Here is a 14,203-nt window from a genome sequence, read left to right on the forward strand (position 1 = left end):
AGATTTAATATCATAGAAGGGCTTTAAAGCTACCAGAGCTGGGCATCAGGGAATTCACCCAATATAAAGGGCTTCCCTGGCTAGAGTAGAGCTGCATACCCAGCTCAATGCCGGTGCAGGGGATGTACTGGAGGCATTCCAAGGTGGAAGGTGACTTCGCCTGGGATGCTTCTACTGGACCAGTCCCTTAGAGCCACATGCAACTGGGCTCAAGTTAGAGCAACTTCAGATTGCTCTAATCTGTGCCAGAAGTTGTCTTTGGTCTGTTCATGATGAGGGAGGCACAATGTGGCACAGAGCTATATTTTGCCCTTTCCTCCTCTCTGAGCTTCTTGGGCCAGCTCAGCTCTGGCACAGAGATGAATTGGGCCCATGCTATGCCTACACTATGAGCTGGGATGTAATTCCCTTGCTCAGGTACACATACTTGCACTAGCTCTTGTTGAACTAGCTCAGATATAAATATCAGTGTAGCCATGGTCCCGCGGGTAGCGCAGTAGAGGCACAGTTGAGTTGTGCTGAGTACATATCCCCCAGTTGCAGATGGGTTTGTATTTGGCATGGCTCAGCTGGTATGTGTACCAGTATGTGTACACAAGCAGGGGAATGACACCCTCTGACATACCGCGGCACAATCCAGACTAGTGGGGGATTGTGCCACCCTTGCATGCTCTTCTGTAGTAGCGCCCAGCTGGGCCACTTGCAAACAGCCTGCCAGCATGCAGGTCACATCCTAAGGGTCTTCACGTAACTGCAGCCTGCCAGCTATACCCTGGCTGCCGCCAGCCTTAGTTATACTTCAGGGTGACCCCAGCCCATTCCCAGTACTGGATCTTCCCCCAGAAATATATGACCTGTACTGCCCAGCCCTCTCCTGGACAGTAGAAATATATTAAATTTGCTACTTCTTTAGAGGAATAATATGCCATTTTATTACCTTAAATAATTACCCAGACACTTCAGTTTAAACACACCGAATTAGATAACACAGTAAATCAAGTTTATTAACTACAAAGAAACAAATATTAAGTGAGTACAAGTAATGAAGCATAAAAGTCAGAAATGGTTACAAGAAAAATAAAGAAACAATGCTCACTAATATCTATTTAAGAAACTATCTTAGTTGCAAAACCAACTTTCTCACCACATGCTCCAGCAGTTTACTGCCCCAGCTTTCAGCTCAGGACCCTTCCTCAAGGGTCCAACAGCTGTTTGCTTTTGTCTTCTCAGGTATGGAGAATGACGTGGACAGGGGGAGAGAGACAGGGATACCTAGGGGCAGTTTGTCCCTCCTTTTTATGGTTTCAGTCCCTCTCTTGAAAAACATTTCCAGCTGAGAACCAGGAGACAAAGTCAGTGTGGCAGGATATTCCCTGCTGATTTTTCGTCCTGTTTGAACATCCTTTGTTATCCCCTCCTGCTTGGTGACTCTGTTTACAGCTTAAATGCCAATTAAGGCAAACATACACTCCTTTGTTCAAGACAGGTCTGTTTGACCAGTATGGTACTACATGAGTCTTACCATTTTTTAAAAAGCATAGAGGGGAATCTTATAACTTCACGTACAGTGTTGCCTCACATTTTATCAACAAATTGAATTTTCAAATGGTACCTCACAAGGCATACTTTGGACAAAGATTATTATAATAGTGTGTAGGGTGTGAACTCAGGTGTGTATTCCATCACAGACCCTTAACTTGTAGTGTAGACAGCCATCGTTACCATGAGTCCAATTATTAAGGCTTTGCAGGGAGAGGAAAACATACAACACATTTTAAAAACCTCTAAAATTATTGGAAATAGCTTTTTTTTGTACATCATAATCTGTGATTTTAAGGTTTGATATTTCAGGACCTATTAAAGCTAGGAGCTGGTGTCTTTCATGCCCAGTGGCTCTTTTTTCTAGCCCTAACACAATCTTAAGATATTAGACCTTAAACTGTCACTGTACAGGACTCATCCTATACTTCATCCAGTTGTAACTGAGTATGCTTGGGGAGAGTTCTACATTTTGGTGGGGAGGATATATTTGTCAAGTTGTTTCTAATAGTCAGGCAACCTTAATGAAAGACAGTGCTACCTATTCGGACTATAATATGGCAGCTGTTTGAAGATGCTCAGAGGTTTGGAATCTTAGCGGTTGTCTTGGTGGAGCTGGGCAGAGTGCAGGCGAAGTAATCAAAGAGATAGAATAAATGCAATTTATCACATACATCTGCAGTTTACGGATCAAATTTTACTTATTTACACCAGGGCAATCAGTGGGATTGCAACAGTGTGCTTTGGAATAAGACTTGGCCCAAAGTGTGTTACAAAGTTCTTTTAACAAGACTTTATAGAACAATAAAATTAGATGCTAACATGCTAGAAACATCTGACTCAATATATTGAAAATCAAAGTGCATTACTAAAAAAATCCTGGGCTTCACTTTCTTTGTGGAATTACTAGAATTTGATCATTAATATTGATTTTTTCATTTACAATGAAACAGCTAATGGCTGGTTTACAGGTGAAGCAAAACGGGTGATTGCCATTAGATCTAAGGGGAAAAAAGTTTACTGAGTAGATGCAAGAACATACTCTCTAGGTGCAAAGTAGATAAAAGCATTGCCAGAATCTGACAAACACATGAATGGATAATGCCTGTTAAATCAATGTACAGCAGCAGTTTTAATGACAATGTAATGATAGAGTTATTATTCACCTTCCGGAAAATTGAACTTGTTCATTCATAGTGACTCACAATTTTGTCTAACTAAAGCACCATTTTTATATTAACCAGCATAATTATAACCATTAATACAAATGTAGGCTGGTTACAAGGTACTTTCATGTTCACAGTTTTGTCTGTCCTGTATGATATTGTTTTTAAGGAGGGCACTATGACAGAAAACTAATCTTGTGTGATTAGAGTTCTAAAATGTATCGAGAGAAAAATAACTCCAAATGCTTGTTAATGCTCATCATTGTTAAAAATAATATTTATTAACTTTTTTGATTTCAGGTATATTAGATGCTTCTGTTCTATCTACTGTATTTTACAAACCATATGCATGAGGGTTTTTTAAGACCTTGTATTGCTAAGATTTATTGTATTGCTAACAAACTTGCTGATTGTGAGCCTTGGATAATAGAGCCTTAAACAAATATCACTGACTGCTGCAATTTCAATTATTTGATTACCCTTTGGAAGTGTCAAGTCTAGAGCGTCTGACATTAGTACCAATATACAATGTATTAATGTGACATCAGGAAGTCCTGACTCATAGCTGAAAGAGGGCCTGTTCACAGATACTAGCAATGCCTAAAGAGGCTCAGGAAATGTTTATCTTTTTCTAACTGATGAAAAAAATATTGAATTGAGTATGTTTGGTTTGGAAAACCTAGTTTTTTGTCTGGCCTTGCTACCTATGCCCCTTACAAAGTAGCAGGTACTATGTTTATAGTAATTTGTTAGCAAAAGAAAAAGTCTCCCTGTTTCATGACCTGGAGATATGGCTAATGCCAAAATATTTGAGGCACTGCAGACTAGCAAATGAGGTTAGCTTTTGATTATGGCTTTGTATCCATGGTGTCAAGTCAGCCATAGGCAATTTCCCTTTCAAATGTCATCTTCTGAATATTTCTGAAACCATATTTTGCATCTTTCAAAAGTGTAATTTTTTATCCATAGTAAAATCTTTTCAAATATTGACAGAATATAGCAGTGGCAACATTTGTTTTGGCACAAGGAAAATACTGGAAATCTCAATCACAAAATTCCTTTCAATGCATTATGCATCATTTGAGTTATAATAAGATCACATGCAAGATAGTTTTGAGGTATATAGCTATCAGCCTTGGAGAAGAAATCAGTAGGATTTTTTCCCTTCTTGACAAAAATTTCTGTTCATCTGTCACTGAGCTCAGCAATAGGAGGGGATCATAGGGGGACTCTTCAACTGAAAACACGAACCCACAGCATGAAGCAACATTCCCCCACATGATTTGGAAAATAAAAATCCGTAATGCGGTATGGGGCATAATGTCATTTTTGAGCTTTGGCCCAGTATGCATTGTTGTTGGGTTTTTTGTGCTTACTCATAAAAGACAAAAACAGATTTTTAAACTGCAGAACAAATCTAGCCTTTCAAGAGATGGGAAAGTTAGCCCTTCCTAGCACTGAGTGAACTGTGAAAGGTTTTGAATCAACCTGGATACTGTGGTTGAAGAAAATCTTCACCACCCAGTACTAGTCATGCACGGACCTGCAGCATCAGATGTTGAGTCTGTGATTCCTTCCTCCTCCCCCACTCCTCATGTCCAATATGCATATACCAGTGAGGCCTCAGAGGAGTGAGGAAACAGAAAAGTCAGTGCCTCCACAGTGCCTCAGAGGAATAATCAAGAGAATTAGAGACCCACTAAGTCAGTCCCATCAACCTTTACTTTTATGTTTTAATAATTGTTGTAGGCAAAGGTGAACTGCTCTTCTGGCATTGGATGTGTAGGAATATATGCCTAAACTAGGCCTCAGTTAGAGAGGTTATATACTGTATCAAATCCTCATAGTACTTCCCCTTGTTAATCAGTATCACTTCTGCTTTATCCAGATCAAACTTAAACCAGCTTGCTTTCATCCTGGTCACTGCCAGATGTTGGAGGAGCAGGGAGAGGACTGTGTCTGGGTCATATGAAAAGGAGATGTAAAGCTGAGTGCCATCATAGTGATGACATGTTAAACCATACCACCTCACAGTCGCACCTCATTGCTTTACATAGATATTGAACCAAAGGGATGATATGACTGAACTTTACAGATTTCCACAGCTGAAAACCTTCAGGAGCAGAAGAGTAGTTACTCAGTATCGACTTGTAAGACTGCTCTGAAATGAGTGTGCAGAACCATTGTAAGGGAATTCTGTCCATCTCTCCCAGGAATTGCAAATGGGTCAACTGCACCTCATGATCACTGATACGACATCTGCCATGACAATATCACTCAGAAAGCCTGGTATCTATGAGTTGCTCTTAGGAGCTGGCAACTGTTTTTATGTGGTTTATTTTTAACGTAGCTATTCAACCTCAAGGACAAAAGGTGTTGCTAGTCTAACTGGGAAAAAATTACAGAGAACTCATTCTGAAAAAGGCAAAACTGGGGATGTTTCAAAGCATTATAGTTGAGGTATTATTTTGTAAATTGAAACCTCAAATTGAAATCTCAGGTGTGGTTCACATCTGTGTCATATTTTAATCAATTCCAAAGTTACAGGGTAATCGGGGAGTTGCAAAAATTCTTCCAATATTGGCTCATATTCTATGAAGTGTGTGAAGCCTGAAAAAATATTTCAATCACAATAGTAATAAATAATCAGTTACTACTGTCCAAAAAGCTTAGTTAATACATTGTAACTGAATTTCAAATCCATCCAGAATCCAAATACAAGCACTGCTTTCTTACCTTCATTAAACATGGCCTAGTAATATAGAAGCACGCACTTTGCTTATTGAAAGAAAGAAGTCTCTATAGCCAATATTCCTATTTTGTGATATTGGTTTTACTTCTCATTACGTTTGAAAGGCTCAATATTTACATTGTCTAAGTGTCAGTATTGTTGAGCAATCCTAAAAAAGTAAAGTAAAATAAGGACTATTGAGAAAGAAAATTCTTTCTTTTTAATATGTATCCCTTTATATTTCTGGTGGCATTTCCCCTTGATTTGTAAACATGAGAGAACAGATCTTTCTATTTTGCTGTGGAAATCTCTGTTATGATTAATTTAAGAAAAGTAATTTTGCTGGAATTAGTATGATTGACAGCTAAGCAAGAAAAATATGTCCCAACCCTCTCCTTGGAGGGAAGAGTCTTAGAGTGGGATAAGGACACACACACACAATGTAGTGAAGTAATTTATAGCCAACTATAAAATATTATTTTAATTAATATATTACATTGTCTGTTGAAATTTAAGTTAACGAAAATGGGCAAAAAGTTAACAAAGATAATTACTGGATTTCTTAATCAAATCCATTGTTCCAGCTCTACACTATGATGACAGGAAGACAGGCTTAAGGACCAGTGTGGGGATGCAGTTATTCTGATGTAGCCTCTTGTAGCCAGACTAGGTGACTCTTATTAAAAGGGAAAAAAATCTAGTCCGATTTATGTAGTGTGACTGCACTGCATACGGGTGTGGAGAGAGAGAGAGATGAGCTCACTGAGGACACAAGGGCCAGGAATCTGAAGTAGAGCTGATCAAATTATTTTGACAAAACTTTTTTTCTGTCAACATGTTTCATGGAAATGTGTCAGTTTGGACATTTTTTTTTTTTTGTCAAAAATAGACAGTATCCCAATGGTTAGGGCATGCTTCTGGGATGTGGAAGAAACAGTTTCCACATTGGGACTAAGACTACTTTCACAACATCAAAATTTTTTGTGAAACAAAATTATTATTTTCTGGCCAGCTCTATCCTCTGAAGATCTTCTGTGCCAGTCAGGCTAGAAGCTGGATTGGGATAAGGCTTAGTGGTTTCAGGTGTGTCCAAATATAAGTGCAAGATGATTTAGTTAAAACTATGCTGCTCAAGATAGCAGACCCCATTTCTCCTTGGGGATTTCTGGAGATGCGGTACAGCAATGGTCCTTGGATGCCTCAGATGGGGATATGTTGATCATTACTATGGCCAGTTGTTGTAGGGACCTACCACCCTGCTGGGGTTAAGGAAGTCATGGAACTCTCTTATTCATCAGAAGGAAAATCTCACAGGCAGTGACAAGGCTCTGTCTAATAGTATTAACATAGGACTTTAGGAGAGGGAGCCTTGAGGAGAGGGTTACACAGGGGTGAAACAAGGAAAGCATGCCCCCGGATATTGATCTGAGAGGAAGTTACATGGAAAGGTATTAGGCTTTCTGGGAGAGGTGAAGAATTATTTTATCTACTTTATCTGTCTTGAAATTTATAGAGGCAGGGTGGGTGAGGTATATCTTTTATTAGACCAACTTCTATTGGTGAAAGAAACAAGGTTTTGATCTTATACAAAGCTTTTCCTCAGGTCTGGGAAAGATACTTAAGAGTGTCACAGCTAACTACAAGGCAGAACAAATTGTTAAGCACAAGGAGTTAACACATGTTGCAAAATACTATTCAAGGTGAAGTGAGCTGCTGACACCTCTGCAGTCAGAGGAGAAAGGAGGGTTAAAGGTTGTTGTAATGAGCCATAAATCCAGTGTCCTTTTGAGTCCATGATTTTAAACTCTCAGACTTGTCTTTTGAAGATATTGTGCAGGTTTCCTTTTGAGGACAAGGACCAAGAGATTAGATATGGAGTGATTGTTTTCTGAAAAGTGTTCACTTACAGATGATATGGTATTTTTGTCTTTATGAGTTCATTCATGAGTGTAGTGATTGTTTCATTTCATCTACATAACTGTTCTTGGGGCAGTTAGTGCACTGGATGAGGTCTACCACATGTTTTGATAGGACCCATGGATTTTGAAAGGTGTGTTGTTGGAGGTATTGATCATTGCAGCAGTGGAGATATATCTACAAGTTTTGCATCTGTTGTTCTGGCAGGGTCTGGTGCTACTTTGAGTTGTGTGTTCTGGTCTGTTGTGAAGTTGTGTTGCTTCTGATTATAAGCTTGGCAAGATTGGGGGTTATTTGAAGGCCAGAAAAGGGGGTTTGGAAAAAATTTCTTTCAGAATGTGGTCCCCATTTAATCGAGGATGTAATTGTTTAATGATAGCCCACATGGGTTCCTGTGTAGGGCGGTAGGTGACAACTAATTGGTCCTGCTTTGAGCAGGGGGTTGGACTAGATGACCTTCTGGGGTCCCTTCCAACCCTGATATTCTATGATTCTATGATTCTATGAACTAGAGGTGTGTGGTCAGTGGGGTTTTTTTTTCTTGTATTGAAGCACTTTTTCTCGGGGTATTTGGGTGGCCTGTTCCATGATGTGATCTACTTCTCTGGTGAAGTCTCTTTGTTAAGGGAAGGTGGTTTTAAATGTGTTAGGGTGTATATCCCAGACTTTCTCCTTGGAGTATATTCTGTGGTATCTAAACGCCTGGCTGTAGACAACAGATTTCTTGTTTGGAATGTTTACTGAATCTGTGAAGGTAGTTGTGGTGATCCTTGTGTTTATTATATATAGTTGTCTGTAGGATTCCATTGTTGAAAACCCTAGAAATAGGGTATATTTTGGACAATATTGTATGTAGGTTAACTGAGGGAAAGGCATGGGAGAACCCATCTTTTTGCAAATACTATAAAGGTAAATCAGAGGATGTTTGACAATCCAGAAATAACAAAGGCATTCTGGTGTTCATCCAACTTTCAAATGTGTTTACTAAAACGATAACATGCTAAGTATTTAAGAGAATAGACAGTATTTTCAAGGAAGATGGTAGATGTTCCTTTTGAAAATGACTGTGGTTCAAATTCTGCCCTTTATCAGGTGTGTGTAACTCTCCCTGGGTTTAATGTAGACCCATGCTGTTTGCTATTATAACTTGTGAATAAATGCAAAGTATAAAAATTAGGGATGATTCATCTGTTCCTCTTGAAAATGCAGAGAGTACAAGGCTGGTGTATCTCTGCTCAAATGGAGACTTGAATCATGAGTACATGAGACTGAAGCTTACATTTTTAAACCAAAAAATTAAAATGGGTTGCATTATTAGAAATGTAGCCAGTGATATTTCTCTGTTTCTTGGTGAAGAAATTTCCTCATATATGCTAATTGATCTCATGATAACCTCTCCCACCCAGCAAAGTCAGTCTAGTCCAGATTTATTATGCATCTCTCTGCCCTGTCGTTTGAGAATATAGTCAGTCTTGCAATGATCAGCAGAGTTAATGCTAGTATTGAACTACTACTCCTCAGAAATGAAAGGGAACTTTTGGGGTATGACATCTGAGGAAGGCTTTTAAAAATGCTTTGCCTATCTCTGAGGAAGGCTCAGAATGTTAGGAAGGAGGTTGATAATTCTGCTGTTTTATTGAATGTAAGAGGTTTTTTGGGGAGTGGGTTGAAGTAAGGAGGTGCTGTTTTGAAATTTAGGGCCAGATCCTCCCCTGGTGTGAATGGATGCTGCTGAATTGACTTCAGTGGAACTACACCAATTGAGGATTTAGTATTTTATACTTTATTTTTTTGGCTTAACTAGCTAATATACATATTTGATTAATGGGGATGATATGCACTGCTGACAAGTAGCTTTATGTGGGCATCCTCATCTATAGAGAGAGGAGATGTCTGTTCTGCTAAAGCCCAAATGCTGATCATGGAAACAAAGCTCAAGTAAGAGGGACAGCTGTTGAATGGTGGAGGTAGCCTGCTGTGTCCTACCTAAGTCCCACACTTTCAAATGTTTTGATGTGTGAAAATAGCCACTGCTAAGAATGTTCAAAGTTGTCTGAATGCCCAGTGGCTTGGGCAATTGAACTGGACAGATTAAGGCAGGGTACACAAACTGGAGGAAGATATTCACACATCAGCTCCTCACTGGCTGCTCTGAAGTCTGTGCACCTTTGAAACAGACAGCACACAGTGTAAGAATCCCCAAATAAAAATTTCAGACAGACAGACAGGTTTTACTGAGGAGTACACAAGTGGCGTCGGGAAAGAGGAGGATAGTGAGGATTAGGGGACAGGAGAGGCAGGGTGCAGGAGGTGAAAGGATTAGAGATACATGTAGCAGGGTTTAGAGTGACAGTTTTCACTGGGGGAACTGGGAGTGGGAAGAGGCTGCAGTAGCCCAACTAACTGAGCTGGATACATTCTGAGGTAACTCAGGGAAAGGATAGTGAAGAAAAGAGGTCGAGGCTCTAAGCAGAGATGGTTTTTCCTTCCTCTCAGGCTCTATGATCCTCAGATGGCCTTCCTTGACCCTCCTGAGCCATAGGTCATACAGAGATACAGGCTTACCCCTGAATCTGTCCAGTACCTCTATGATGTGATGACATGAAGGAAGCTGTGGAGGCTGACCTGGAGCAATAATGTCCTCTGCTCCAGCCAGAGTACTTGGCATCCGTGCCACTTGGCATCAATGCTCGTTTCTTTTCCGAGGACCCATCAGGGACAATATTGGCATCAGTAAATCCTCTTTGTGTCTAAGGGTATGACGACGCTGCATTTTAAAACCCACAGCAATGAGTGTCAGAGCCTGGATCTGTAGACTTGGGCTTGCAGGGCTCACTCTGTGGCACTAAAATCAGCTAGGTAGACATTTGGGCTGGGGCTCTGAAGCCTAGGGAAGGTTGGTTTCAAAGCCCAAGCTCCAGCCTGAGCTGCTACACTGCTGTTTTTAGTGCCTGAGCATGAGACTCACAAGCCCAAGTCTGTAGACCTGGGCTCTGAGATTTGCTGCTGCAGGTTTTAAAATACAGTGTAGATGCTAAACCCTAAAAGGGCTTCCTAAACGTAAAAGCCCAAGGGTTAAAGACGAGCTTCTCTATGGGTAGGCAGACCCAGCATTAAATTATTCAGGAATTCTACATTATGGTGAACTTACCATTTGTACCGGTCCCGGTGTATGGTTCACACTTCCTTCAGAGGGGACCGATGACAGGAAATGCAACCAAAAGAAATCAAAGACAAACCTGTGCTATGAGTATGATAGCTGTATGCACCAGGGTTTATGGGTTTGGTAGCTAGATCTGGCGTCATACCACAGCTCTTACATCCTGCCATTGCCCCTATTAACTGTTACCTGGTTTACACCCTGAGCCCACAGCTTCTGTTTTACGTTGCCACATACAGCTGGTGGGTGATTGCCTGGCAGTATGTCCACAAGGGTTTGGGGGGGTTTCTTTTGTTTGTTTTTATAATGGTGTTGTCAATGTCTAGATCTGTGCAGTTGAGCTTCCTAGTCTGCACTGTCATTAGCACCAGACTAAAATCTTGTAGGTTTGGGTAATCTCCAACAGTGGCTGAAAATGATGCTTCACACAGCTCACTAAATGTCCAAGTGCCATTAGCATATATAAGTTCAGAATTTTCCTATGCTAATATGCATCCATTTGGCATTTCCACTCTGCACTGAGCACACAGGAAATAGGTACAGATGTTTTGGAAAAATCCTGCTGAAAAATGGATGCTTGGGCAACTGAGTGCATCCAAACACCTACCATTCCCACGAGCTGCCCATCTCACATCTGAGTTTTCAGATGGGCTCCTGAATGTTTGAAAATGTTGGTCTTAGTGTAAACAAGTGAAACATTTTTTGGACTTATTTTATTCTATATTTAAATGGTGGCTATTAAAACTGCTTAGAGCTTTGGAATATTTACAATTCCTGTGCAAGATGGGTAATGGGGTAGGGTGCTGATGAGACAGTTAAAGTTAGTGCAGTTTGTCACAAAGCTTTATCATGTACATGGAGTGTTTATGTACACCATACCAACTTGTAGTGGGTGGAGTACTTGCATCCCCGAACAAAACTTATATAGACAGGAGCAATAAATGTTCCATTTGCTTGAATACCTGTAACCTGTACTATCTTATTGTTTCAGTGACCAGGTATTTGAAATTGGAATATTGGATATCTTTGGGTTTGAGGAATTTCAAAAGAATACATATGAACAGGTAAGAAGCTTTATTTTGCTGGATTGATTGCAAGTATAAATGCTGTTTATCTGCTTTTATATTTTGAGCCAAAACAAGCATTTGCCCCAACTGAAAACAATGTCATACACAGGAGAAAAACTGCTCTTAAAATAAATTCTTCCCATTCTACCATTGTGGCTCTGAATTAAAATTCAGGCTTTGCAGAGTTAAAAGAATCTAGTAAACATCTAACATAATCACTTGAGAGAACAATAGTATCTGCTTTAAAAAATATTTTCAGAGAAGTACTTATTGCTGTCTGGTTTCTTGCTTATGGAACTGATACTTCAACTAGGTCAGTGAGTGGGAGGATAGTAGACTGGATTAGAAGTAAGATCAAGAGGTCTGCAGACGCTTTGGATAAAGAATAGAATGAAAATATCACATTATGTTCAGTGCTATTATTGGCAGATTCACCTCTGTATGACATTACAGCACGTGACTTTTTAAAAAGCTGAATTAAAACCATTGAAAATAAATTAATCTAGCATTCTGAATGCTTAAAAATCCATTTAAAATCAAACACTTTGTTAAAATTGTACAACTATGTGTTCACCTTTTAGCATCACTTGTTGGATCCAAAGATTTTCAGAACTGAATGTTTTACAAACCATAATGACCTCTGCCTGCAGAACTGAAAGAAGATGTCTGTTATTGTTCAGTTGTTCATTGTGTACTGCAGCAGCAAAGGAAAATTAAAGAAGTAGCAGGAAGGGAAGTTACTTCAGTAGCAAGAAAAGCCAAAGGGTTTATTATGCTGTGAAATCAGTGGAAATGTAGAGGTTGCTCTCTTCCCCCCAGTAAATTCTTTATTTTATGGATGGCTCAACTTTCTCTCCAGCTCTCTTTGATTCCCTCCAATTTGGCTTCTGACCTGTTCATACTCTCCTCCCCCCTCCCTGGTCAGCAATCTCTGCTAATCAGCATGGTGGAACCATGACTCAACCTACTCCCCATCCTTCCCCAACCTCAAGATGACATCTTTGGGCTCAGTATGCCTTGGGGAGTTATTAGGAAACAGTTCCTGAGCTTCTCTAAATGCAGAGATTACAACTCCCCCCAATCCTTGTGCAGACTGCACAAGAAGAGGTGGTCCTTCTTACTCCCTTCCATCTCCCCAACCCACTTCACACTTGTTTAAGGGCTGGGCAGAATCTCGTCCTTAACCTTTATCTGTAAGCACAGTCCATAGTATCAAGTCAAATGGACACTTGAGATATTAAAATTGAAAGGAGACAGAATTTTAAAGAGATTCTAATAAACATCAGGGATACCTTAATTAAACAGCCTGTATATTAATGTATACTATCTAAGTATTCCAATCTATTGCTTTTTCTACATAATACACACACTTCAGTCATATGAGAATTGAAAAACCCCTTGTAGGTTTTTCAACCCAAGCAGTGATTTCTAGGTGTTGTATGTTTTGCTTTGTATACAACAGACATAACATGTAGGAACCATACTGGCACACAGGGACCCAAATAATTGTGTTCACTAAATATACACACCAGGCAAGCCTAAGCTACATATGCCCTGCTGCCCAGGATAGATACTGACAGCTTCTAAACAAACACCATTGTGACTGCTATTGAAAGGCCATAAACTATTTTAAAGGGGTACTGTCCTACTCTTGTTCACTGTAGTAAGTGTTCAAATCACGTAGTCAGACATGATTATTGCAAGAGAGCACTGGGTCTTGGGGTGCAGGCACACATCCCAATGTGACTTTTACAGCTCTTGAATCCTTTAAGATCAGGGACTGCTGGGAGTTGTAGTGTGTAAACAGGACTCATGATGGCAGGTCAGCTGGAGAGTAGAAAAAAGGAAGGTTTCTCTGTTGGTCTTGGGAAGATGAGGGTTGAGGAAATACTCTGAGGGAAATCCTTCTCTGTGGACTGGGTAGGAGCCCTAGAGGGTAGCTAGGAAAGACTATCTAGTGGGAAGTGTGTGTTCTCTACTTATCCAGCTTGTGGAAAGTGGGGCAAGCGTCTGTTACCCACTGTTTTGTGTTATTTTGAATCTTTTTGTATTTTCTGTCTGTTATTAAAACCGGCTCTGAGAAAAGAGATGTGGAATTGAAAGTGAGTTTGGACTTTGTTTTGACTACCCTGGCTGGTGATCCACTTACAGTTATATGCTCACAACCAATTATGCATTATACAGTGACAGTATTGCTGTTTGAATCAATCTCCAGCTTCTTTATGTTACATAGTAATTTACACTTCTGCAAATACCAATTTCTTCTATAAAAATCAAGACATTAGAGCAGTAAGCAATAAAAGTAATTATATTAAAAGACACGGACCAGATCTTCCTATCTAATTGTACAATGGGGGCTTGATCCTGATTGGAGCCGCTGGCGATGACAGCAAGATGCAATCCAGTTTACAGATCCATTCAGTAGTAGGCTAGTTACTTGCCTTCAAAGGATCATCTTCTCTGAGATCAGGGAAAATGTTCTGAAAATGATTTCTGGCCTCCTCGTCAACTCAGCTATTTCTCTGGTCTGAGAAAAAGTGGGAAAACAGCTACTGATCATGCCTCTAAATATTAGCTTCTAGGATCTTAGCCCACATAAGAAGACTCAGATCCAGGTAAAAAT

At 39.9% G+C, this 14,203-nt stretch overlaps 1 protein-coding gene across 8 annotated transcripts in view; it reads left to right on the plus strand.

Annotated features, from left to right (window-relative positions):
- Nucleotides 1-14,203, plus strand: part of MYO16 (myosin XVI) — a 607,668-nt gene that overhangs the window by 435,945 nt on the left and 157,520 nt on the right. For all 8 annotated transcript variants that reach the window (XM_073349543.1, XM_073349573.1, XM_073349563.1 and 5 more), the window contains one exon: nt 11,505-11,577. In XM_073349543.1, the coding sequence (XP_073205644.1) occupies nt 11,505-11,577 (73 nt within the window). The remainder of the gene's footprint in view (nt 1-11,504; nt 11,578-14,203) is intronic.

Source organism: Lepidochelys kempii, chromosome 1, assembly GCF_965140265.1.
Source record: "Lepidochelys kempii isolate rLepKem1 chromosome 1, rLepKem1.hap2, whole genome shotgun sequence".
Classification (NCBI taxonomy): domain Eukaryota; kingdom Metazoa; phylum Chordata; order Testudines; family Cheloniidae; genus Lepidochelys; species Lepidochelys kempii.